Raw genomic sequence first — 24,374 nt, forward strand, 5'->3', positions numbered from 1 at the left:
TTGTGATAAGAAAGATAGAGGTTGGGCTGAGATTGATAGGGGCATATTTTCAATCTAAGATGGTAGCAGGAATACTTAAGAGAATTGAAGTTTCATTATTTCATTTTTCTTTTACATTTAACAAATATTTATTGAATTCCTGCTCTGTAAAAATACTGTGCTAGGTGGATAAGACTATATAAAGTTGAATCCTATAAGGATCCTGCCCTTAGAAGTATATGGACGAGTAAGTATTAAAACCTATTTACTGGCAAATAAAAAGCATGTGGGGCAAATTGTTAAAGAAATGTAAAGTTCTATCAGGATTTATTATAGGGATAAATTATTTTCATCTGGAGGAATCAGAGAAGACTTTGTGCAAGTGGTAGTAGCATTTGTAGGTCTTGATAATTGGTGAATTTTGGATGTATGGAGCTGGAATGAAAGAATATTCTAGGTAAAGGGATCAGTGTAACCAAACACAGGTAGAGGTGAACATGGAATGTATGTAGAACCATGTTTTGTTTAGTAGAAATGTAGGATGAATGGAGCAAAGTAGATAGAGGGGAAAAATCAGGTAAATTGGGAGAGATCAGGAGTTTGAGTTTTATTTTGTAGACAGTGGGGGAATCATTGAAAAAATCCTTTAGGAGCACACTATATTAATTAGGGATGCTAGACTGCTAACACAAATAATCTCAAATAGGTAATAGCTTAAACACAATAGAAGTTTCCTCAAAGGAATAAACAGAGAAGAGCAAGTATTTAAGTCAGTAGGCAGCTCTCATTCATGAGATTATTCAGGGACTTAGGCTGACAGCACTCCCTGTCATCTTCAAAACATGGCTTCCAAGATGCTCTTTCATTGCCATTACCATTCACAGGAAACAGGAGAGAGAGCAAGGAAAAACAATTGTGCATTTTATTGGCTAGTAGGCCTAGAATGTGCATATATCACTTCATCCAAATTCTGTGGGTCTTGGTCTTCCAGCCAAACCTGTTTACAAAGAAGTTGGCAAAATATAGTGTGACCGAGCATATATATGTCCAGATACTATGGAAGAAGGGATATTGGTGGATAGCTAGCACTCTCAGCCACACATTCCTTTATAGTGGGCTGAGCACTTATAATGATTATGTATCAATCCTATCTATTCATTAAATCTTATCAACAGAATTTTTTTGAAAAGCTATTTAAGTGAATTGATCACCTAAATTACAAGTATTTAGCATATTTTAGGATCTCTGAGCAGTAAAAAAAAAAAAGAAGTATAGCACTTCTTTTCTCAAAGGACTTAACACTCACAGAATCTGCAATGTTATCTATATATAGTAGTGTAGAGGCACCTTCAAAGTAAGTGGCACTTGCTTTTGACTTCTAAAAGATGAGAGCAGGGGCACCTTAGTGGCTCAGTTGGTTAAGCATCTGACTACAGCTCAGGTCAGATCTCACAGTTCATGAGTTCAGGCCCCACATCAGGCTCTGTGCTGATAGCTAGCTCAGAGCCTGGAGCCTGTCTTCAGATTCTGTGTCTCCCTCTCTCTCTCTGACCCTCCCGTGCTCATGCTGTCTCTCTGTCTCTCAAAAATAAATAAAAAACATAAAAAAGATTTTAAAAATAAAAGGTGAGAGCAAAGTTAGAAACATGGAGGGCACAAGGAAAGTTATTCTGAGTTAAAGTAACAATATAAACAATACCATTCGTATGAGAATAGCCTGCCATGGAGATCAGACTGGCTAGATTTATGTTAGAATCAAGAAGTAAATAAGTTTGTGTGGGACAAGATCATGGGGAACCTTTCAAGCCTGGGAAAAGTCTGAATTACTTTTGATCAAAAAGTGAGCTGTACTGACTCATTATGGCTGATGGGACTAGTTGAGGAAGTTCTTTTATGTTCCTAGTTTGTTGAGTGTTTTTATCATGAAAGGGTGTTGGATTTTGTCAAACCATTTTTCTTTGTCTATTGAGATAATCATGTAGTTTTTTTTCTTTTATTCTGTTAATAAATCATTACATTGATTTATTTTCATATATTGACCCTCCTTGTATAAAGATAAATCTCCATGGGTCTTGGTTGTATAATCCTTTTTATGTGTTATTGGGTTCAGTTTGCTAGTATTTTGTTTAGGATTTTTACATTTATATTCATAAAATAAACTGATATATAGTTTTCTTAAGATACCGTTTTGGTTTTAGTATCAGGACCTCATATAATAAGGTGGGTAGTATTTCTTCCTCTCCTATTTTTTGAAGAGTTTATAAGGGATTGATATTAATTCTAGTTTAAATGTTTGGGAGAATTTGCTAGTGAAGCCATCTGTTCCTAGAGTCTTCTCTGCAGGAAATTATTTCATTACTAATTTGGTCTCTACTTCTTACAGGTCTATTCAGATTTTTCTATTTCTTCTTGAGTTGGTCTCGGTGTTTGTGTTTTTCTAAGAATTAACTATTTATGTCTATGTTATCTCATTAACCATTTTATAACTAGGTTATCTCATTTGTAGGATATTCCCTTATAATCCTATTTATTTATTAATCCCTTATAATCCTTTATAATCTTTTATTAAGTTTGGTAGTAATGGTCTCTATTTCCCGAGTTTAATAATTTGAGTCCTTTCTCTTTCTGTTTTCTATCTTTTTGGTTAGGCTACCTAAAGGTATTTCAAGTTGTTTGGGTTTTCTCACTTTTTAAAAAATTTTTTCAAAGAACTAACTTTTGGTTTTGTTGATTTTTTTTCCCCTATTTTTTTTTCTATTCTCTATCATGTCCTACTTGTGTAGAACTTTATAACCAGAGGTGAGATCATAGGGCCTTTTCTGTTCTTTCTTGAGTATACACACAGCTCTGGGCATGCATAAAGCCATATCGTGCACATGGCCTTCTAGATTCCCAGGAATTTCTCAGAGCTTTACAAAGCTCCCTATGGACAACTCATTTCCTAGATTTTCATTTTAACCCTTTATTAGCCTATTATTTGACCCAACTTTTATTCACTGCCTCAGCAAGCCACATGTTCAACAACTACCTCCAACTGTTTTCAATAAACACTCTGAAAGAAAAGTTTGCCTACCATGAACACTCTGTCAGGTCAAATAAACACAGCCTTGTAAGTGGAGTCTTCATGTGGAAACCACCAAACAGGTCAAATAATGATAATTATGTGGAAATAGGGCTCTGAAGGAGCTCCAGCCCCTGTCTCGTCGCTACAGTGACTGCTAGGTGGTTTTACCATGATTACTGGAGTGTTGGTTTTTAAGGCTACTGTGAAACTGAGCAGTGGATATGGGTATCAGGCGATTTAAAATGACACAGAGCTCACTGTTTTTACTGAGATTCAGCCATTTTATTAAATAAATGCTTTCTGAGTTGTTGTAAGATTTTGCTTAATTTTCAGAGTTCTGGAAAATTGATTCTGACAATATTTGCCAGTGTTCTTGTTTCTTATATAAAGGAGAGCACTTTCAGAGGGCCTTAACTCTGATGCCCCCTCCCATTATGGCTTCTTTTTTTTATTTTAATGTTTATTTATTATTTTGAGAGAGAGAGAGTGCACAAGCCAGGAAGGGGCAGAGAGAGGGAGATACAGAATCTGAAACAGGCTCCAGGCTCTGAGCTGTTAGCACAGAGTATTAAAATATAAGTATTAAAATATAAAAATGAGCAACAAACATGATAAGATTAGTCATAGAACCAAAAGTATAGATGGATTAATAAATTGTAAAAAAGAGAAAGCTTGGCCCCCAAAAATTCAAATTAAAACTATGAAATACCATTTCCACCATCAAATAAACAAGGATAATTGTAATTATTACAATTCTTAGTATTTAGTATTGGCAAAGGAGCAGTGAAATAAACATTCAAACACTATTGATCAGGAATATAAACTGGTACAGTCTTACAATAGTAGAATGGTTAAATAATTTATAGTACATTCAACTTACTATATTATTTCATAGTCATTAAATACACAGATTTAGAAGAATAATTTAATGGTATTGAGATTGTATAATATGATGCTAAGTGAAAAAACTCAAACTTTAGAAGAGGAAAAAGGAAGGAAAGCACACACACACAGTACATCAACTTATTAACAGTGGTGGTCTCTGAGTAGGTTGGATACAGGAGATTTAATTTCCTTCACACATTTCTGTTCTTTCCAGATTCTATACATTAAGGGCTTATTACCTTCATAACAAGCACTGTGGTCAAATATTGTACAAAAGTAATTATCTGACACAAGGAGAAACGGTGGAATGGAGAGGATAAAGCAGATCAAAAAGACATTTTATAGGAAGAAACTAGGCTATAAAAACACATTGGATGTGGCAGATAAAGTGTTTCAAGCATGATCAAAATTAGGATAGCAAAGAAGAGAATCCTATTTAATGAGGAAAGGTGTTTAGTTTTGAACACAATTGAAGATGATTGACATCTAGGGGATCTTCTCCTGTAGGTAGTTGAAAATACAGATGAAATTTGTTTCTCCAATTTAGTATGTTCTTGAAAATAATTTTTCCAGATTTGCAAGAATTAAGATATTTTACTCACTGAATTTAGTCTAAAATTATAGAGATATAATTTATTTTGTTTTATATTTATATTACTGCTTCATTTTCTTTGAATTTAATGTATAAAGTAACTGATTGAAAATGTTAGCCAGACTTTACCTTGTTTTGCTTTGGACTGGATCAGAGTTCTTATGTTTTCATTATGATTACTTTTCACAATTTTTATTACTGAAAACTAGAGTTTGAAAAAGAAATATAATCATCACCCAAGTAGTATTTATTTATTTATTTTTCTGTTAATTTTAGGCAATGAACATTTTAACCTCAGTGCTGCTTCTGTACGCAAAAGAGGAAGAAGCTTTTTGGCTTCTGGTTGCTGTGTGTGAACGGATGTTACCTGATTATTTTAACCATCGAATCATTGGTAAGCACACGCGCAAGCGTGCGCACACACACACACACACACACTCACATCCCGTATATAAACATATTTTTTTCTGAACAATTTATGTCTCTTGTAATTATGTATCCTATTATGTACCAAGTGGAAGAACTAATGAATTAGGTTTTGAAATACACAAAATGCAAGTAGTATCAAAATGTCGCATTTACTGGTATGCTCACAAGAAGAGCTTTTTGTACTGAATATGATTGGAAAGATTGTTTATACATTACTTTTTTAAGATAAAATGTCTGGTCTGTTTCTTAATAAGTAAGAAATAGAAATTTTAAGTTTACTATCTCTGTATTGCTGAAACAATGGTGATCTGAAGCGTCCAGAGCTACTGGAACATTTTTAATAGTTTCTTACTGAGAGATAGCTTTTAACCAGCTTTGAAATCTCTACATTTATATGAATTGTATTGATATTTTCAAGATTTAGAAGAAGGGTCAAGTTGTTAGTTTGTTAATTGTATAATATTTTCTTCAGTCATCAAATATTTATAGATTTTGATACTCTACCTTAAAGCCGTAGGTGGATTCTACTTTGTAACCTCACATGCCTTCACTATCATGGCTGGGTTACTGATTGTATTTCATTCTTACATTATAGTTATTTGTGTGTTTATCTAAAGTTCTTTCGTTATATTTATTTGTATTTATTCATTATAGTATTTATCTGAAGTTCTAGATATTAAGCTCTTTGAAGGCGAGGGTATTTCATTAATTGGTGTATCTCTTATGGTGCCTATTACAGGTTTCTGTACTAATAAAGATTCAATAAATTACTGTTCAAATGAATTTGAACTGAATTTCTCTAGTGCTTCTTGATTCATGACACTTTACTAGCAGATAAAGAGATGTATGAAATATAGGGAAGGCACTAAAAAAGTTCATAATTAAAGGAATAGAAATTAAGATATATTGGCATACTAATAAGTGGGAAGATAACAGAAGCAAATCCTTTTGAAGGGTGTTCATTTTTAAACTTCTTTTTATGTTCACCAGGTGCTTTGGTGGATCAGGCCGTTTTTGAAGAACTTATCAGGGATCACTTTCCCCAGCTGACAGAACATATGACTGATATGACATTTTTTTCCTCAGTTTCTCTCTCCTGGTTCCTCACACTTTTTATTAGTGTGCTGCCTATTGAAAGTGCAGTGAATGTGGTGGACTGTTTCTTCTATGATGGAATAAAGGCCATTTTACAACTGGGATTGGCAATACTTGACTATAATTTAGACAAACTGCTCACATGTAAAGATGATGCTGAAGCTGTGACAACTTTAAACAGGTACTTCCAGAACCATAACGTTTAAATCTGGAGAGCCCCTTAGAGATTATCTTGTTCAGTCACCTTATTTTACAGATGAGGAAACTGAGCCCCTAGAAGTTTAAACAATTTTCCCAGTGTCACAAAGCTAGATGAATGAAAAATCTAGGATTAATGTCCACTTCTTTGTTTCAAAATAGGACATAATTAGAGCAAATACCTCTGAAGTAAGTCACTTGATAACATACACATTTACACTAATATTGTTGGTTCAGTATGCTGGGACTTTTCATAGTCCCAGTTTGAGCTATAAAGTATTGTTGTGTAAAAGTAGAAAGAAGGGGAAGAGTAGTTGATAATGCTAAATATCCAGTGGGGGAGATCATTCTGGTTTACAACTAGTTTCAGTCAGGTAGGCTGAGTTTATTTTCCCGGTACTTTTTCTGTGAATGTTATTTTACATTGGAGCACGTGTGTGTGTGTGTGTGTGTGTGTACATTATGTATGTATATGTTAAAGAATATTTGGGTCACAGTTGTAAGGGTGCATCAAATACCATTTTGTACAGAATAAAATATATACACTATGGCATTCAGAAATTTCTGTTAGGGCCTCAATGTATCTTTCTTATTTCTCTTTTTATGCCACTACATACCCTGTATTCCATCCTTACTAGGCTATGTGGTATTTGCTGAGCACTCTCTGAGCCTATTTGCTTTCCTCGTGCTCTCCTCTCTGCCTCTAAAATAATTTCTTCACCATCCCATTCCTCTCTCCCTTATCTTCCTAATTCCTAACCATCTTCAGATTTCACTTCTTCATAAGACCACCGTTTGTCCTCTCAGTTGACGTAAACCTCTAACTAGGGAGAAATTAGTTGTCATTCTTTCTGTATTTTACTTCCACTAATTCTTGTATTACTGTCACTTTTGGATAGGTTCTTTGACAGTGTCACTAATAAGGATAGCCCATTGCCTTCATGTGTTCAGCGGGGTTCAAATGTGAGTGATGAGAAAAGCAGCCATATTAAAGTGGATATTACAGATTTGATTAGAGAGTCAAATGAGGTAAGTTTTTTTATACCACAAATATAATTACATGGCATAATTTAAATGATCAGTACTACAATTATATTTCTAGTGGCATATCAAGAGTAAGATAATAATACAACTAAAGACAACTTAAAATTCAACATCATTTTATTTATTTATTTTACTGAGGTATAATTGATATACAATATTATATTTCATGTGTGCAATGCAGTGATGCAACATTTGTATACATTATGAACTGATCACTACAATAAATGTAGTTATCTGTCACCATACAGAATTAATACAATATTATTTTTTAAAATAGTTTATTGTCAAATTGGTTTCCATATAACACCCAGTGCTCTTCCCCACAAGTGCCCTCCTCCATTACCACCACCTCTTTTCCCTCTCCCCCTCCCCCTTCAACCCTTGGTTCATTTTCAGTATTCAGTAGTCTCTCAGGTTTTGCATCCCTCTCCCCAACTCTCTTTCCCCCTTCCCTTCCCCATGGTCCTCCATTAGGTTTCTCCTATTCTCCTGTTAGACCTATGAGTGCAAACATATGGTCTCTGTCCTTCTCCACCTGACTTATTTCCCTTAGCATGACACCCTCGAGGTCCACCCACTTTGCTATAAATGGCCAGATTTCATTCTTTCTCATTGCCATGTAATACTCCATTGTATATATATACCACATCTTCTTGATCCACTCATCAGGTGATGATGGACATTTAGGCTCTTTCCATGATTTGGCTATTGTTGACAGTGCTGCTATGAACATTAGGGTACATGTGCCCCTATGCATCAGCACTTCTGTATCCTTTGGGTAAATCCCTAGTAGTGCTATTGCTGGGTCATAGGGGAGTTCTACAGATAGATTTTTGAGGAACCTCCACACTGTTTTCCAGAGCAGCTGCACTAGTTTACATTCCCACCAACAGTGGAGGAGGGTGCCCGTCTCTCCACACCCTCGCCAGTATCTATACTCTCTTGATTTGTTCATTTTAGCCACTCTGACTGACATGAGGTGGTATCGCAGCATGGTTTTGATTTGTATTTTCCTGATGATAAGTGATGTTGAGCATCATTTCATGTGCCCGTTGGCCATCTGGATGTCCTCTTTGGAGAAGTATCTGTTTATGTCTTCTGCCCATTCTTCACTGGGTTATTCAACTTTTGGGTGTGGAGTTTGGTGAGTTCCTTGTAGATTTTGGATACGAGCCCTTTATCCAGTATATCATTTGCAACTATCTTTTTCCATTCCGTCAGTTGCCTGTTAGTTTTCTTGATTGCTTCCTTTGCAGTGCAGAAGCTTTTTATCTTGGTGAGGTTCATTTTTGCTTTCATTTCCCTTGCCTTTGGGGATGTGTCGAGTAGGAAATTGCTGTGGTTGAGGTCAAGGAGGCTGTTTCCTACTTTCTCCTCAAGGGTTTTGATGATTTCCTATCTCACATTCAGGTCCTTCAGCCATTTTGAGTTTCTTTTTGTGTATGGTGTAAGAAAGTGGTCTAGTTTCATTCTTCTGCATGTTGCTGTCCAGTTCTCCCAGCACCACCTGCTAAAGAGGCAGTCTTTTTTCCATTGGATACTCTTTCCTGCTTTGTCAAAAATTAAGTGACCGTACATTTGTGGGCCCAGTTCTGGGTTCTCTATTCTATTCCATTGGTCCATGTGTCTGTTTTTGTGCCAATACCATACTGTCTTGATGATGATAGCTTTGTAGTAGAGGCTAAAGTCTGGGATTGTGATGCCTCCCATTTTGGTTTTCTTTCTTCAATATTAATTTGGCTATTTGGGGTTGTGATTCCATACGAAATTGAGGATAGCTTGTTCCAGCTTTGAGAAGAACGCTGATGCAATTTTGATGGGGAATCCATTGAATGTGTAGATTGCTTTGGCTAGTAATGACATTTTCACAATGCTTATTCTTCCAATCCATGAGCATGGAATGTTTTACATTTCTTGGTGTCCTCTTCAATTTCTTCCATAAGTTTTCTATAGTTTTCATCATATAGGTCTTTTACATCCTTGGTTAGGTTTACTCCTAGGTATTTTATGGTTTTTCTTAATACAATATTATTGACTATATTCCCTATGCTGTAATTTATATCTCCATGGGCTTACTTTATAACTGAAACTTTGTACCTCTTGGTCCCCTGCACCCATTTTGTACCCCTCCTACTCACCTCTCCTTTGGCAACTACTGCTCTCTTCTCTGCATCTATGAGTTTGGGTTTTGTTTTGTTTATTTTTTAGATTCCACTTATAAGTGAAATCATGTGATGTTTGTCTTTATCTGACTCATTTCCCCTAGCATAATACCCTCAAGGTCCATCCATGTGTTGCAGATGGAAAGATTGCATTGTTTTTATGTCTGAGTAGTGTTCCATTGTATAAAAATGAGTTCTCTGAACTCTTCCTATGTCATATAGCCTCACCTCCTTCAGTTTGCTATTCTTTAAATGAAATGATTCTCATTTGCTTTCACAGATAATGACCACTTATAAATATCTATCACCATATAAAAAGGTGAAAATTCTTCTCTTCTTAGAGACTAAGACTTTTTCCAATGTTCGTGTACTTTGTCTAGACACATATTAGATGGAATTCTCCCCAATAAATATGCAGAACTGAAATGTGGGAGGTAAAAATTTGCATAACCACTGAACAAGTTAGGAAAATATCTCGAAATAGAACCAAGGCCTCTGAGAATTGAGTCAGATGAAATTCAAGTATAAGAAAAGTGAATATTTATTATGAATGAGTATCTGCTGAAATCATTTTTTGCAGAAATATGGTAATATTCGCTATGAAGATATACATAGCTTGCGCTGTCGAAATAGGTTGTATGTCATACATACCCTAGAGGAAACGACAAAGCAGAATGTGGTGAGTATCTGTCCTATGGGGAAAGCCAATAGGAGTAACTTTTTTTTTCCCAACTTCCTTTAAAAAATTAACATTCCATGTGAAGAAAATGAATATAACTAAACTTTTGAGCTAGATTCTTGCCACAGCTTGGCTTACTGTAAATTTGTTTGAGAGGAAATAAGTTATTCTATTTGAATTATGTTGATTTCTCCAAAATGTTTTGTTATTTGACCTTTAATATTGAATGCTCTGCTATAGGCATTTAAGCATAATGTATTTGTGATGTGTTTCATCAATAAGAACAGCTAACCTACATAGTAGTTATTGCCACTATTATATTTTATTATCCTTGGAAACCTAAGATAAGGTAAAAAAAGCTATAAAACTGTGTTTTTAAATATTATCCTTTTTAATATTTGGATGGCTACTTAAGAAGTTTTTTGGGCTCTTTCCATAATTTGGCTATTGTTGATAGGGTGATGGGTATTAAGGAGAGCGCTTGTTGGGATGGGCACTGGGTGTTTTATGTAAGCAATGAATCCCTGGGTTCTACTCCTGAAACCAATACTACACTGTATGTTAATGAACTTGAATTTAAGTACATTTTTTTTTAAGTAAAAGTTTCCTACCCCAGGATTAACCAGTATTAAAAGTATTTGGCATATATCCTTCCAAATCTTTTTAGTATGTATCAATAGACATAAATGGGTGTGTGGACGGGTTGATACAGTTTTTTAAATGAGATCATACCAGTTACTTTTTTCTGCAACTTTTTTCACTGAGAAATATATAATAGTTATTGCATATCAGTATATATAGATCTACCTCATTTTTCTTAACATACTGAATAGTATACCATAATATGGACATGCTATACAGTTGACACTGAACAATGCAGAGGTTAAGGGCCCCAATTCCTTGTGCACTTGAAATTCCACATGTAACTTTTGACTTTCCAAAAACTTAAGTACAGTTGACTCTTGAACATTGTAGGTTTATACTATGCAGGTCCACTTACACATGAACTTTTTTTATATAAATACAGTACAGTACCATAAATGAATTTTTTTCTTTATGATTTCGTTGATATTTTCTTTTCTCTAGTTTACTTCATTGTGAGAACACAGTATATAATATATATATATATAGCATACAAAATATGTGTTAATCCACTGTTTATGTTTTTGGTAAGACTTCCAGTCAACAGTGGGCTATTGGTAGTTAAGTTTTGGGGGAGTCAAAAATTATATGTCAATTTTTGACTACACAGGGGGTCAGGGTCCCTCAACCCCCCACATTGTTCAAGGGTCAACTATACTCCTGTTGACCTGGGGCCATACTGATTCATTCAGGTTCAGACATTTTTAAAAAATCAATATTTGAGTGTTAGCTTTGAACAAAAGATTTTTCCATATGTTGAGTTTATATTGTTAACTTGATCAAAAGATTTTTCTGTATGTTGCATTTATATATTTTTCTGCTTTGTTAATGTATTAAGTTATATTAAGGAATTCCTAATATTCTTCTGTTGGATTTTTGAAATGAATCTTATGTGGTCATGTTGTATTATTATAATATTCTGCTTTGATAATTTTGCTGAATAGGTTAGCTATGTTATTTACATCTATATTAAAGTGACACTGGGTTACAGTTTTCTCTCTGTATGTGTGCTAACTTTAGTTTTCATATCAGAGTTGCACTCACTTCATAGAATGAATTTTGGAATAAATTATATTTTACTATGCTCTGGAATAGTTTAGATCACACAGGAATTATCAATTACCTGGAAGTTTGAGTAATTGAGCCTATAAAGCCATTTGGATCTGCTGTCTTTTGGTAGCTGACAGACTTTTATTACCTTTTCAGTTCTGTCTCCTCAGAATTTGCTCTTTCTGGATTAATTTTGGTAATTTATTTTTTTCCTAGAGAATTATTCATTTCATCTAGACTTTCAGATGTATTGCTATAAAGCTTATAGAATTCATTCAATAGATATTTAATGCTATCTCCTCTGTGCTGGACACTTTTAATGACCCCTAAAATTATAATGTTTATATTATCATTTTATTTCTCAATGATGTTCATTTGTGCTTTCTTTTATCACACCTGCCAGATATTTGTCTATTTAACTTTGTTTTTAATTAACTAACTTTTTGTTTCATTTATTGAGTGTACTGGGTTGTCTTTCATTTCCACTATTTTATTAATTCTTTTAACTCTACTCTCTTAAATTTCTTAAATACCAAAATTGTTGTACTATCAGTGCTTGTTCTTCATGGAGTAGGATAAAATTACATATTTTCTAAGCTTGTTACTTCTCGGATTATGTTTTTTGGCACAGAGAGGGAATGCACATCTTTCCCAGGGTCTTTAAAGTGCTTAATGACAACCCCACTTGATGACTTGACAGATTGTTTATGTGGCAAGAGAAGAATATATGGAATGAAACTTAGAATACTGTTACTTATATTTATAGACATTAAATGGATGTCCTTTGGCAGGGATCTCTGACTATGAAGGGATGAAGATCAAAGTACATATATATAAGAGTAGAATTGAACTGTAACCCATGCACAACCTTTTTAAAGGCCGGAACTTGTACATTTACCTTTGTTGTTCTTTTAAAAAGTTAGAATACAGTTATTTTATTCTAGCAGAGGGAAATTCTAAATGGATTTGAGGAGAATTTCAATACTGAAGTGTTAAATTATAAATTGCTTTTAATATTTTTAAGTTACGTGTCGTATCACAGGATGTGAAATTGAGCCTTCATGAATTGGATGCACTTTATATCATCTTTAAGGTACTGTTGTTTTTCTTCTAATGAAAAGTAATACTTTTTAAGCAAAATTTGGCCACAACCACTTATAAATATTTTATCTTTACTTATTTTAGTAGACATGCTTAAAAGAAAATAATTTTATTAAATTACTTTTTATGATTTAATGACTCTCCTTTTTTTTTATTTGTTTTTAATAGAAAGAGCTGTTTTTTTCTTATTATTGGTGTTTGGGTTGTCCAGTATTGAAGTACCATGACCCAAGTCTGCCATATTTGGAACAGTATCAGATTGACTGCCAGCAGTTTAGAGTGTTATATCACTTGTTGAGTCCCTGGGCTCATTCTGCAAACAAAGACTCACTAGCTTTATGGACATTCAGATTGTTGGATGAAAACTCTGACTGCCTTATAAACTTCAAAGAATTCTCTTCTGTAATTGGTAGGATGATGTCCAATAATTTTTTTTACGTTTTATTTATTTTGGAGAGTGCATGAGCCGGGGAGGGTCAGAGAGAGGGGGACAGAGGAGCTGAAGCAGGCTCTGCACTGACAGCAGCAAGCCCAATGTCAGGTTTGAACTCACAAACTGTGAGGTTGTGACCTGAGCCAAAGTTGGATGCTCAACCTACTGAGAAACTCAGGCGCCCCCAACAATTTTCTTTTTTAAAGCAAAATAAAGGTACCCCTAGAAATACTTAGTACTGCCTATTATGGCCGGATTTTATCAGCCTAAGTTACATCATCTCTAGCTTTAGCAATAAGTGGACCTTTTGCTAAATCTAAGTATGTTGGTCTTATTTTGACCCAGCCTTCTCAGAAAAGTAAGCTGTTAGATATAGTTGATTTAAAGATTAACACGAGGGACAAAATATTCGTATCTCGCCACACTCAGGCACATGGAGGCTTCAGCAGGAGTTCCCCCTCAGTAAAAATCCAACCACATAACCTAGAAAAGTGGTAGAGACATCTCCAACAAACACATTGTGCCTGTAGATAGTTCACCAGTTACATTGTTCCTTTGCTTGTCTGGACACCCTAGCATACTTTCTTATTAGGGATTGTCCCTTGAAGAAGAGTTCTCTCCTCAAATGAGGAGAGGCCTCAAATAAGGCCTCATTCAAAAGAAAAAAGAAAATTTAGGTTGTGGGAAGGGAAATCAGCAGGAGAGCAATTTTTCCCTCTAATAAAGGGTAGTTTACTTATATGCTTGAAAGAGAATCTGGCTGACTGGGTGATTAATTGTTGGCTTAAGTAACAGAAAGTTTCTGAATCTTAATTACTGGCTAACATCTTTATCTTAATCTTTGTTGCTGGAATTTATTGAATGTTCTCTGAAAACATGATTATTTGTAATTGAATTTTATTCAACAGATATAATGTACAATGGAAGTTTCACTGATAAGTTGAAGCTGCTTTTTAAGCTGCATATTCCTCCAGGTAAGAGTTTAACAATCTTTAATGATGTACAGGAGTTTATTCCATTTTTTTTTTTTGAGAGAAAAACAGAGAGCAAACAGAGGAGTGACAGAGAGAGAGAATCTTAAGCAGGCTCCATGCTAAGCACGGAGCCTGACATGGGGCTCAGTCTCACAACTGTGAGACCATGACCTGAGCCAAAATCAGCAGTCAGATGCTTAACTGGCTAAGCAACCCAGGTGCCCCAGTTGATTCCGTTTTAACAAGTATAATGGTAGATATTTAATTTTAATAAATAATGGAATTTTCAATATGATATAGGGTCATTGCCTCATTGTGGCCCATGGATCATATTTCTAGTATTTTTGCTGATAGGTAGTTACAGTGAAATCTATAGAAGACATTTTATATAACAGATGAGTCCACAAGCTTCCTTTCAGTTAGTAGTCAACTTAATGAGAGTTTATGTGTATGAACTACCTATCATTTGAATATTGGTATAACACTGACATGTGATGTTGTTATTAGGGAGTAGAATTTAACTTTAGACAAATTGCTAAATCTGTGGGATACTACAAATTATTCAGAAAAAAATAAGACTAGGTAGCAAGGATACTAAACATTTGGAAAAGGAAACAAAATAAAAGCTGCCATTTATTGAATACTTGCTCTGTTGAGGCATTTACTTTACATGCGTTCTTTTATCACAATATTCCTGAGAAGTACTATCCTTACAATTTTGATGATAAGGAAACTAAGGCTCAGAAAGATTAAATTATTGACCAAAGATCACATAGCTAATAAATTGCATGCTGAGATTCAAACTGAGGTCTGACTCCAAAGCTCAGGTTTCTTTCTATTCTGCCATATTCCCCTAATGTTACCATACCATTCCAGTTTACTTCAGTGTTTTCCACTGATTTTAAGAGTCTGACTTTCCCAGGCCTGATCCATATTTTGGGAAAACAGTCTTAGGTTTTAAGCTAAAGGAACATTGCAGAAGTACCATTTAGTTTAGAAAGAGTAATTCACACAAGCAAACAGCACCTCATCATTTGTCTAAAGCTATACCTGGGATTTCTTTGAGTCTTACCAGGATAGCCAGGAACCATTCTTTACCAGACCAAAAATCTAAAAGCCATCTCTTACCCTTTACATACTCCTATCATAAGCAGAGCACTAAATACCAAAGAAAAACCACCTAAAAATTTAATTATGAAGGACTTTACATTGCCAAGTCAAATTACTAGTAGAATGTCTAATGTTGCCATGGAATGAGTATACTTTCAGTAGAAGGATCAAAAATAGAAAGAAAAACCACTGTGTATCTTTTACAGCACTCAAATTCATGTTTGCCTTATTATTGAAGATGTTTTTAAATGTGGTCACATTTTCAGAGATTTCAAAATGCCAGATTTTCTTATTTCAACTTGTAATGGCTCTCAGAAAACTATTAAAAGTAAGGAGAACTAATAGAATCCAAAATGATAAGAACTTCTTGTTATTTGCTATAGAGTAGTATCACTTCCACATTTCTTTATGTCTTTCTTATTGAGACCTTTTGTTTTAACTGTCTGCCCCCAGATTTACTTGACCCCATTATAGAACCCACTGCTGTCCCTTGTTGTTAGTAAGTTGATTTGAGTTATCTGTTTTCAGCTTATACTGAAGTGAAATCTAAGGACCCTTCAAAAGGAGATGAACTTTCAAAGGAAGACTTACTTTATTTCAGTCAGCTTCATGGTAAATATCTGTTAAAAATGTATCCATTTTGATGATTAGTCACTCATAAAGATCTTCCTGGCTTAAGTATTTTTTTTTTTACCCAGCTCTCATTAGTAAAATTTTAGTTAATTATACTTTATATTTCCTTTGTGCAACCATAACACTTACCACAGTGCTAAATACATGGTAAATACCCCCAAAACATTTGATTAAAGTGTACTTTTGATTTTCATTTGGGGAATGTGTATTCTACTGGAGGATTAAGAAGAAAATGCATTTTGTTTCTACTTATGTTGCAGCATCAGACCATTTTTCATGCCTTGTTAAAATACAGTGCAGACAATAGAATCTTTGATGATTGAAGGTCATAGCTGTTATTCAAACAGTGAATACTTATTGTAAATCACCATAGGTGTAGGAGACAGGGAGGGATGAGTGTCTCCAAGACATAATTTGGAAGTGTTATGCACTTATTTTTGTGTCCTTTGCTTCTTTTTCATAAACATTAAATGTCTTACAGAGGGGTAAGTTCTGATTAATGTATGTTTGTAGTTACTATATGTTAAGCATCTGAACATTAAGTTTGAAGAGACCTTACAAATCATCTAGTCATATCGCTTAACTATATAGATAAGGGTACTGAGGCCCAGAAAGGAGAAGTGACTTGTGCAAGATTTCACAATGAGTTGCTGCTACAATCAGGACTGTAGCTCAGTCTCCTGACTTCCAGCATACTTTTTTCCCTAATAGTAAAAGTAATACAGTTTAGTTTGAAATAGGTCACAAGGAAGAAAATGCCACCCAGAAATAATATTTGTTAAATGTGGTATACTTCTAGGATTTTTTTTCGTACAGAGTATCCCCAGTGTTTTTTCAACTATAAAAGCTCTTGAATACTTTGTGTTCTTATGATAGGAGGTCTTTACTTATTAAGTATTTTTAAAATTCAGTTGTTTTCCTTTCCTCTAGTTTCCCAGCCTACAAATGTGAAGGAAGCAGAATCACTAAAGAAGAGCCCTGAAAAAGGTACTATGATTAAGGAATATCATTTAGTTTTAGTTACTATTTTTGTGAATAGTTAGCGGCAAAGGCACAAAGCGGATTCCCCTAGAGGCTGTTGATTTGTCCTGAGAGCTTTTTCACTCTTTTTGTGTTAGTCTAACAATTTAGTCTTTGTTGTCTTGATACTTAAGTCTCGGAAGTTATAGTAAATGGCCCATATTCATTTAATTTTACTGTTTTGAAAATATTTATTTTTAATTACAAGAGAAATAGATAATTCTTCCAAAGAAATTTAAATAGAAGTCTTTGTATCCCCACTAAACTCTACCCTGAAGTAAATGTGAAAACATTTTGTTCTGTATCCTATCCAGACCTGTTTCTATGTATACACAAAGACCTATAGACATCTCTCTTTTATTAAAAAAAGAAACATTCCATAAGTACTGTTCTACAGTTTGCTTTTTCAATTTTGTGATATATCGTGGACATCTTTTCAGGTCAATACATTTGGGTCTATCTTACTCTTTTTAATGGGTGTAGAGTATTCCATTGTTTGATTTGATTGTACCATAATTAAATAACTAAATCAATATTAATGGACATTTAGGTTGCTTCCAGTTATTTGTAATGCAAACTATGTTGTAACAGACATTTTATACTTACATTATAGGATACTTTTATACATATTTATGTAGGATAGGATAAATTCATAGAAGTATGAAAATGCTATGTCGAAGAATAAGCACATTTACTATTTTGATCAAGGCTGTCAAGTGCATTCTAAAAATCCATCATTCTTTTTATGTTTTTGAGTAACATTTAGTTAAAAAATAATGAATTTCCAAAGATTTGTTTAAATATGACACCTTCTCTAGGTTGTTCGGTATATTTAGTAATATAATTTTCCAGTGAATCTTAAATTATTAATAGTCACAATGAATCATATTATTAATAGTCACATTAATTATCATAATTAACTCTTCAAAGGAATGAATGGATAAGTAGTGTTTTGAATTTCTTTTAAGAAAAGCCACCATTCAACACTTCAGAATCTGCATATTAGAAACATCATATAGAAGCTATGTTAAACTTAATAGTATGGGTGAGAACATCTACATGAAATTTATATTGTCAAGCCAGGGTATACTGTTTAATCTAAAATGCATCCTTCTTCATCTCTCTTCACATCTTCCTAGTCCCCAGCCTTCCCAAAGTAATAGTTTTAGTTTAACAGAAATGGAGAACATATTCTGAAAGCCAGTGGGTGAAATAAAAGGTACATTCAGATAATTTCCTGAGTTATTAAAAGGTGAAATCTTATATCTCAATGAAATATCTTTCAATCATAGTTATTCCTTCTGATATTTGGGGAAATACAGTGGGCTGTTCATTATGAAATGGTTTTATTCCATTCATTCAGGCAAAGGAAAAGTTGATATTCAAGCATATCTAAGTCAATGGCAAGATGAGCTTTCCAAAAAAGAAGAAAGCATTAAGGATTTACCAAGAATGAATCAGGTATAGTATTTTCAAAGAAAAAAATCTAGGTCCTTGGTGGGTTTTTTTTTATGAATATGGAGGTATCCAGCTCTAAAATCACTAACATGCTATTACAAGAATAGTTAAATAATATGTGTATCAACTCTTAAATTTCAGATGAGCACAGAAGAGTAGGAACAAATTTTTAAATGATTGTCTGCTTTATTTTTTTAGTGTTTATTTATTTATTTTGAGAGAGAGAAGGCACATGCAAGCGAGAGAGGGGCAGAGAGAGAATCCCAAGTAGGCTCTGTGCTGACAGCTGACAGCACAGAGCCTTACATGGGGCTCAATCGCACAGTGAGATCATGACCTGAGCCTAAATCAGGAGTCAGATGGTTAACCAACTGAGCCACCCAGGTGCCCCAAAATGATTTTCTATGTTAAACACTTAAGTGTATTTAGTTTCAGAATAGTTCCTCTGCTATGACAACATGCGTGACTATAGAAAAGATGTATGTATAAACATATTTTAGTGTTTCCTATTTCCAGCTTTATTAGAAGTGTTTATTTATTCAGTAAACATTTTTTTTAGTGCCTACTAGATGACACACCCAATGCTAGGTACTAAGAATAAGAAGTTAATAAAGTAGGTCACACACTTGTGTCTTATCATCTTGTATTTGAACCTGCTCAAACAATACTAACGACTACTACTCCATCTCTTTCTTAAACACTGTTCAGTTTATGTTCTTATGTTTTTTAAATTACAATCTTTTGGTTTATATGCTGAAGATTCCCAGAACCTTACCAAAATAAGAACTGTCAAATTAACAGTATTCCTCATGGACTGGATAATTTGGTAGCTGAATAAGTACTTTTTAAAATGAATCAGTATGATATTTATTCTAAAAATTTTTATAAATAGTACTACAGACTAAAGAAGAAAAATAAAACTTAAAAGTTTGGTACTACTTATTTTTATTAAGTATATCCTTTGTATTTGCTTTTTAAAAAATTTTTTAACATGTATTCATTTTTGAAAGACAGAGACAGAGTGGAAATGGGGGAGCAGAGAAAGAGAGGGAGACACAGAATCTGAAGCAGGCTCCAGACTCTGAGCTGTTAGCACAGAGCCCGACGCAGGTCTCAAACCCACAAACTGTGAGATCATGACCTGTGCTGAAGTTGGCGCTTAACCCACTGAGCCACCCAGGCACCCCTGCATTTGCTTTTTATTTACAAATAAACTTTTCTAGTAGGATGATTGACTTATAGGACTCTTGTGTTAGAATCAGTTTTTCTCTTTAATTGACAAATATCTTTTAGGAACGTCTGTGGATTATCTAGGAGCAACTAGCAAACAAACCAGTTTATTTCTCTACTTGGGTTCCACCTCAGCCTTTAAAGAGAAACATGTCTGCGTCATGATCTCATGGTTCATGGGTTCAAGCCCCGGACTCTGGGCTGAAAGCTCAGAGCCTGCAGCCTGCTTTGAATTCTGTGTCTCCCTCTCTCTCTCTGCCCTTCCCCCACTTGCGCACACGCACGCACTCTCTCTATCTCTCTTTCTCCCAAAAATAAATATTAAAAAAGAATAATAATAATAAATAAAGAGAAACATGTCTAAATGGGCTCTGTAGCGCTACCTTGTACTACTGGATAGTTCCCAAAACATTCTTCCATAATTTGTTGTCCTACTTGAGCTGCCCACTCTAGCCCTTTGGAGAGATCAAGGAAAACTCATTCATATTATGCTTTTTGTTAAGATTGGTTAATGAGGGGTGCCTGGGTGGCTCAGTCAGACATCTGACTCTTGATTTCAGTGGCTCAGGTCATGATCTCACAGTGGTGAGATTGAGCGCTGTGTGAAGCTTTGTGCATGCTGAGCATGAAGCCTGCTTGGGATGCTTTCTCTTCCTCTGCCCCTCCCCCACTTGTGCACATGCTGTTGCACATGCGTGCTGTCTCTGTCGCTCTTGCTCTCTCTTATAATAAATAAATAAACTTAAAAAAAAAAGATTAGTTGGGACACCCAGGTGGCTCAGTTGGTTAAGCGCCCTCCTCTTGGCTTCAGCTCAAGTCATCCTCTCACGGTTCATGGGTTCAAACCCAGCATTGGGCTCTGTGCTGGCAACATGGAGCCTGCTTGAGATTCTCCCTCTTTGCCCTCTCTGCTTGCTGTCTCTCTCAAAAATAAATAAATAACATTTTTAAAAAGGATTGGTTAATGAATGAACAATTCGCATGTGAGGAAATAGGGGAATTTGCCTATTTAAGAACCACCTAACATTGGGGGAATGCTGGTAGGTAAGTTGATCAGGAATTACTATATATATAATATACATATATAATGTACTGCTTTTAGGCAACAAATGAGAAAACTTAAATGGAATTTTATTCCATCTTTCTAGAACGAAGATTTATTTGGGGATTAATCATTAGTTTTTGTAATTTCTGTGGTGAAGTTTAAATAGAACAAATTCAAAAAAAAAGAGACTGTTTACTTCTACGTTCTCTTTCTTTTTGCTAAATGTAGTATCAAATGTGATATTTCTAACTTGTATCTTTCAGTCACAATTCATTCAGTTTTCAAAGACCCTGTATAACTTATTTCATGAGGACCCAGAAGAAGAGTTGTTATATCAAGCCATTGCTGTTGTAACTAGCCTTTTGCTCAGGATGGAAGAAGTTGGAAGGAAACTACATAGCCCTACAGCATCAGCCAAAGAATTCTCTGGTACAGTCTGTGCTTCTGGAGGACCCAGTGAGGGCAAAACAGAGAGCCACTTGAAGAAAGATCCCTCTTCTCTGTGGGAAGAACCTCAGTGGTCATTTGCATTTGAACAGATTCTTGCGTCTTTGTTGAATGAACCAGCTTTGGTGAGGTTTTTTGAGAAACCCATAGATGTAAAAGTGAAACTAGAAAATGCAAAAACCTCTCAGCTAAGTTTTAGAACCAAGATATAAATCTCTTAACAGGAATTGCCTGTCGTAGACGAGTTTACTAAGATTTCTGTAGCTGTCAAGCCTAATTCTTGGGAATAGAGATAAGGGATTTATCTTGTTATCAATGTGTTTGAAGGTTTAAAAAAAAGGATATGTGGAAGTACAATGATTCATTTCTTTGTAGTAATTTTTTGACATTCTCCATTACAAACGAACTTTTTATAGTTCACGTGATATGCAATATCAGGGGAATATGCTAAATGTTACCGCCAGAGGGCACTACCATATCACTTTTAGTAAGAAAATTACTAGTTCGTGCTGCTGTTTACATATGAATTAGGGATGATTTTGAAAATATAATATTATGTTTGAATGTTAGTGATGCTGACATGTCATCCGATAAACCCTTTTTTCCAAATTGCCTCAGGCCTATTACGATGCATTAGAAATCCAGGCTTTTAGATCTATAGCCTTAATAATCTAAGTGATTACCATGTGGGGACCTCATTTTCAAGTTATCTAACTGAAATAATACTAACTTTTTGAAGTTAATCTCATTCAGTTTTCTAATAATAAAGTTTCTTTTTTTAGTAACTTCTATATTCTTCACCTGAGCAGTTCAGCAGCTGCTGACTGATAAAAACAAGTCAAGAACAAGTCCAAAATTCTGAGCTCATATAAAGAGAAGAAATATTGGATTTAATTTTCAGCCAGATAAAGCCAGTCTCTTGAGAAGGGTTAAGAAACAATTCAGTTAACTATATAGGTGTCTTTTTAGACTGAGCAATTACTTGAAATTCTTCTGAGCACTGCTGTTTGTGGCATTTGTCTCCTAGTAGCTTGGACTGCTTTGGTTGGTTCTAGCTTTAGATTTTGAATTTTCACCAGTCATGTTTTAAGCTACATTAGATAGACTGAATTACTGTATTCATCTGGCAAGCTCATAAAGTATACCTGAGTGTAATAATAGTTAAGGTAATTCCTGGCATCTGTTTAAAAAGTTTTGACCATCTATGTGAGTTAGATGTGTAATTTCAATATTTTATACTGCTTATATTTCAGTCATTACAATGAAAGTCCATTTAGAGATAATGGGCTTTGTTAGCACTTTAAAGGAAAAAAGACAAGCAAATCATACCTGTTCAATCCTCTGTGCTGTTTTTGACCAGAGCAATTCATAAATAAATCGACTTAGGAAATTGTGGGGAGAAGCTATCCAATGGAGCTACTTTCTTCACAAAAGGCTTTGGTTTTAAGCCCTTTGACTTTTCAGATGTGAAGCAATGAAAGGGCAGAAATTCTTTATAGAGTAAAGACGTTCTCCCTTTCTGGAAAGGACTTAGTATAGTCAGCCTTTGACGAGAGTCCACTGTGAACAAGGCCTAACACAAAGGGTTTCATTGCTACAGAATATGTTATTTTCAAAGAGATTCAAGAATTTTAAGTTGACCCTTTGAAAAGTTCATAAATTGGGCTTGGCCACTTACTAATGTTTTCTTTAAAATGATTTGGTCAATCTTTTCAAGAAAATTACCTTAAATTACCTAAATATAGAGTTGGTAAATAAGCATCTATGCCTTTTCTCAGAAATGATTTGCTGAAATGTCTTCAGATTTTAGAGTTTAATTAACAGTTTATACATATACTATCATACATCTGCTATTTTGCAATGATTGTTAAATTATACTACATAAACTCTAGAAAGATATAAGGCCCTATGTTTATATACAAAGGCACTGTTGCACATACTTTGTTGAATATTTTGTCAGTTATATTTACAAAAAAGGTACTTTCTAAGAGCATATGTTATTAATATTTGATATGATTTTTAAAGTCAAAATATTGAAGATTACAAGGTATTGTATTTTAGTCTATATTAATTGAAATTGAATACTTAGATTTTTGAATTGTAAAATGATTATAAATGCAAGTTAAAAAGGTGAACATTTATTTTCTGAGTCTTCAGGAGAAATAAGATGAACACAGTTTTATAGATGCTACCTTGTTAGGAAAATGAGTTCTTAATATTAAAAATCTTATGTAGTTGTGTTGAACTGAACTGCTGCATTATACCTTATACATTAAATTAAATATGTTACGAGGTGGCTTTACTTGTCTTTATAAAAATGTTACAAATTATTACAGTAAATATGAAAATTATTTGCTTAAAGATAGTACTGTTCTTTATTATGATATATTTTGTTTATACTTAACTCGCTTATCACTTGAGAACTTCTATTCTTTATTAGTTAAGGTTAGGTTGCAGAGAACAGAATTTACTCTAGTTAAGGAGGAAAAGATTTATTACCAGACAGTAAGTGGCTTACAGAATCATCAAGAGACTGATCTAAATTGAGCTTTCAAGAACAACTTCCAAAACTACACCACAGAACCAGGCCACCAAGGGAGTTGCTAATTCTTCTACAATTAGGGAACTGCTACTTCCTGCTACCATGATGAAAAGCCAGCCGCTACAGCTGCGACTTACAGATCCATGTTCCACCTGCTACAGTTTACACCAGCAAAAGAGATGCCAAGTATACCACCTCTCACCACCCACAAGCTAGTGACTAAATTGCGATAGAGCAAGAAAACATCTTCACAACTACGTTTACTGGCAGAAATGGCAAAAGCAAGCATAGCCTTTACCTCCCTTCTGCCATTCAAGTCTCACGAGTATGCATCCGATTGGCCTATAATATATCCAGAATCCTAGTTGCAAGGGAATCTGGAAAATACCCTTTTAGCTTTTTAGCCTCTGCAGTACAGGAAGGCACACTGAGAGGCTAGAATGGACATTGAACACTGTATTTGTTTTCTACTGCTCTGTAACAAATTACCACAACACACACTTATTATCTCACCATTTTAGTGGGTTAGAACTCTGGACTCAGCTTAGCTGGGCAATGGGTT

General features: G+C 34.6%; 1 protein-coding gene across 1 annotated transcript in view; it reads left to right on the forward strand.

Annotated features, from left to right (window-relative positions):
• The window catches only part of TBC1D8B (TBC1 domain family member 8B), a 71,217-nt gene extending 47,649 nt beyond the window's left edge, over positions 1 to 23,568 (forward strand). The window contains exons 11-21 of the mRNA XM_029930042.1: positions 4,797 to 4,914; positions 5,940 to 6,225; positions 7,142 to 7,271; positions 10,029 to 10,127; positions 12,844 to 12,912; positions 13,089 to 13,329; positions 14,262 to 14,327; positions 15,966 to 16,049; positions 17,001 to 17,057; positions 18,454 to 18,551; positions 21,087 to 23,568. Coding sequence (XP_029785902.1) covers positions 4,797 to 4,914; positions 5,940 to 6,225; positions 7,142 to 7,271; positions 10,029 to 10,127; positions 12,844 to 12,912; positions 13,089 to 13,329; positions 14,262 to 14,327; positions 15,966 to 16,049; positions 17,001 to 17,057; positions 18,454 to 18,551; positions 21,087 to 21,482 — 1,644 coding nt within the window. The 3' untranslated portion in view covers positions 21,483 to 23,568. The remainder of the gene's footprint in view (positions 1 to 4,796; positions 4,915 to 5,939; positions 6,226 to 7,141; positions 7,272 to 10,028; positions 10,128 to 12,843; positions 12,913 to 13,088; positions 13,330 to 14,261; positions 14,328 to 15,965; positions 16,050 to 17,000; positions 17,058 to 18,453; positions 18,552 to 21,086) is intronic.
• Positions 23,569 to 24,374: the final 806 nt, after the last annotated feature.

The sequence above is a fragment of the Suricata suricatta genome, chromosome X (assembly GCF_006229205.1).
Source record: "Suricata suricatta isolate VVHF042 chromosome X, meerkat_22Aug2017_6uvM2_HiC, whole genome shotgun sequence".
Taxonomy (NCBI): Eukaryota; Metazoa; Chordata; class Mammalia; order Carnivora; family Herpestidae; genus Suricata; species Suricata suricatta.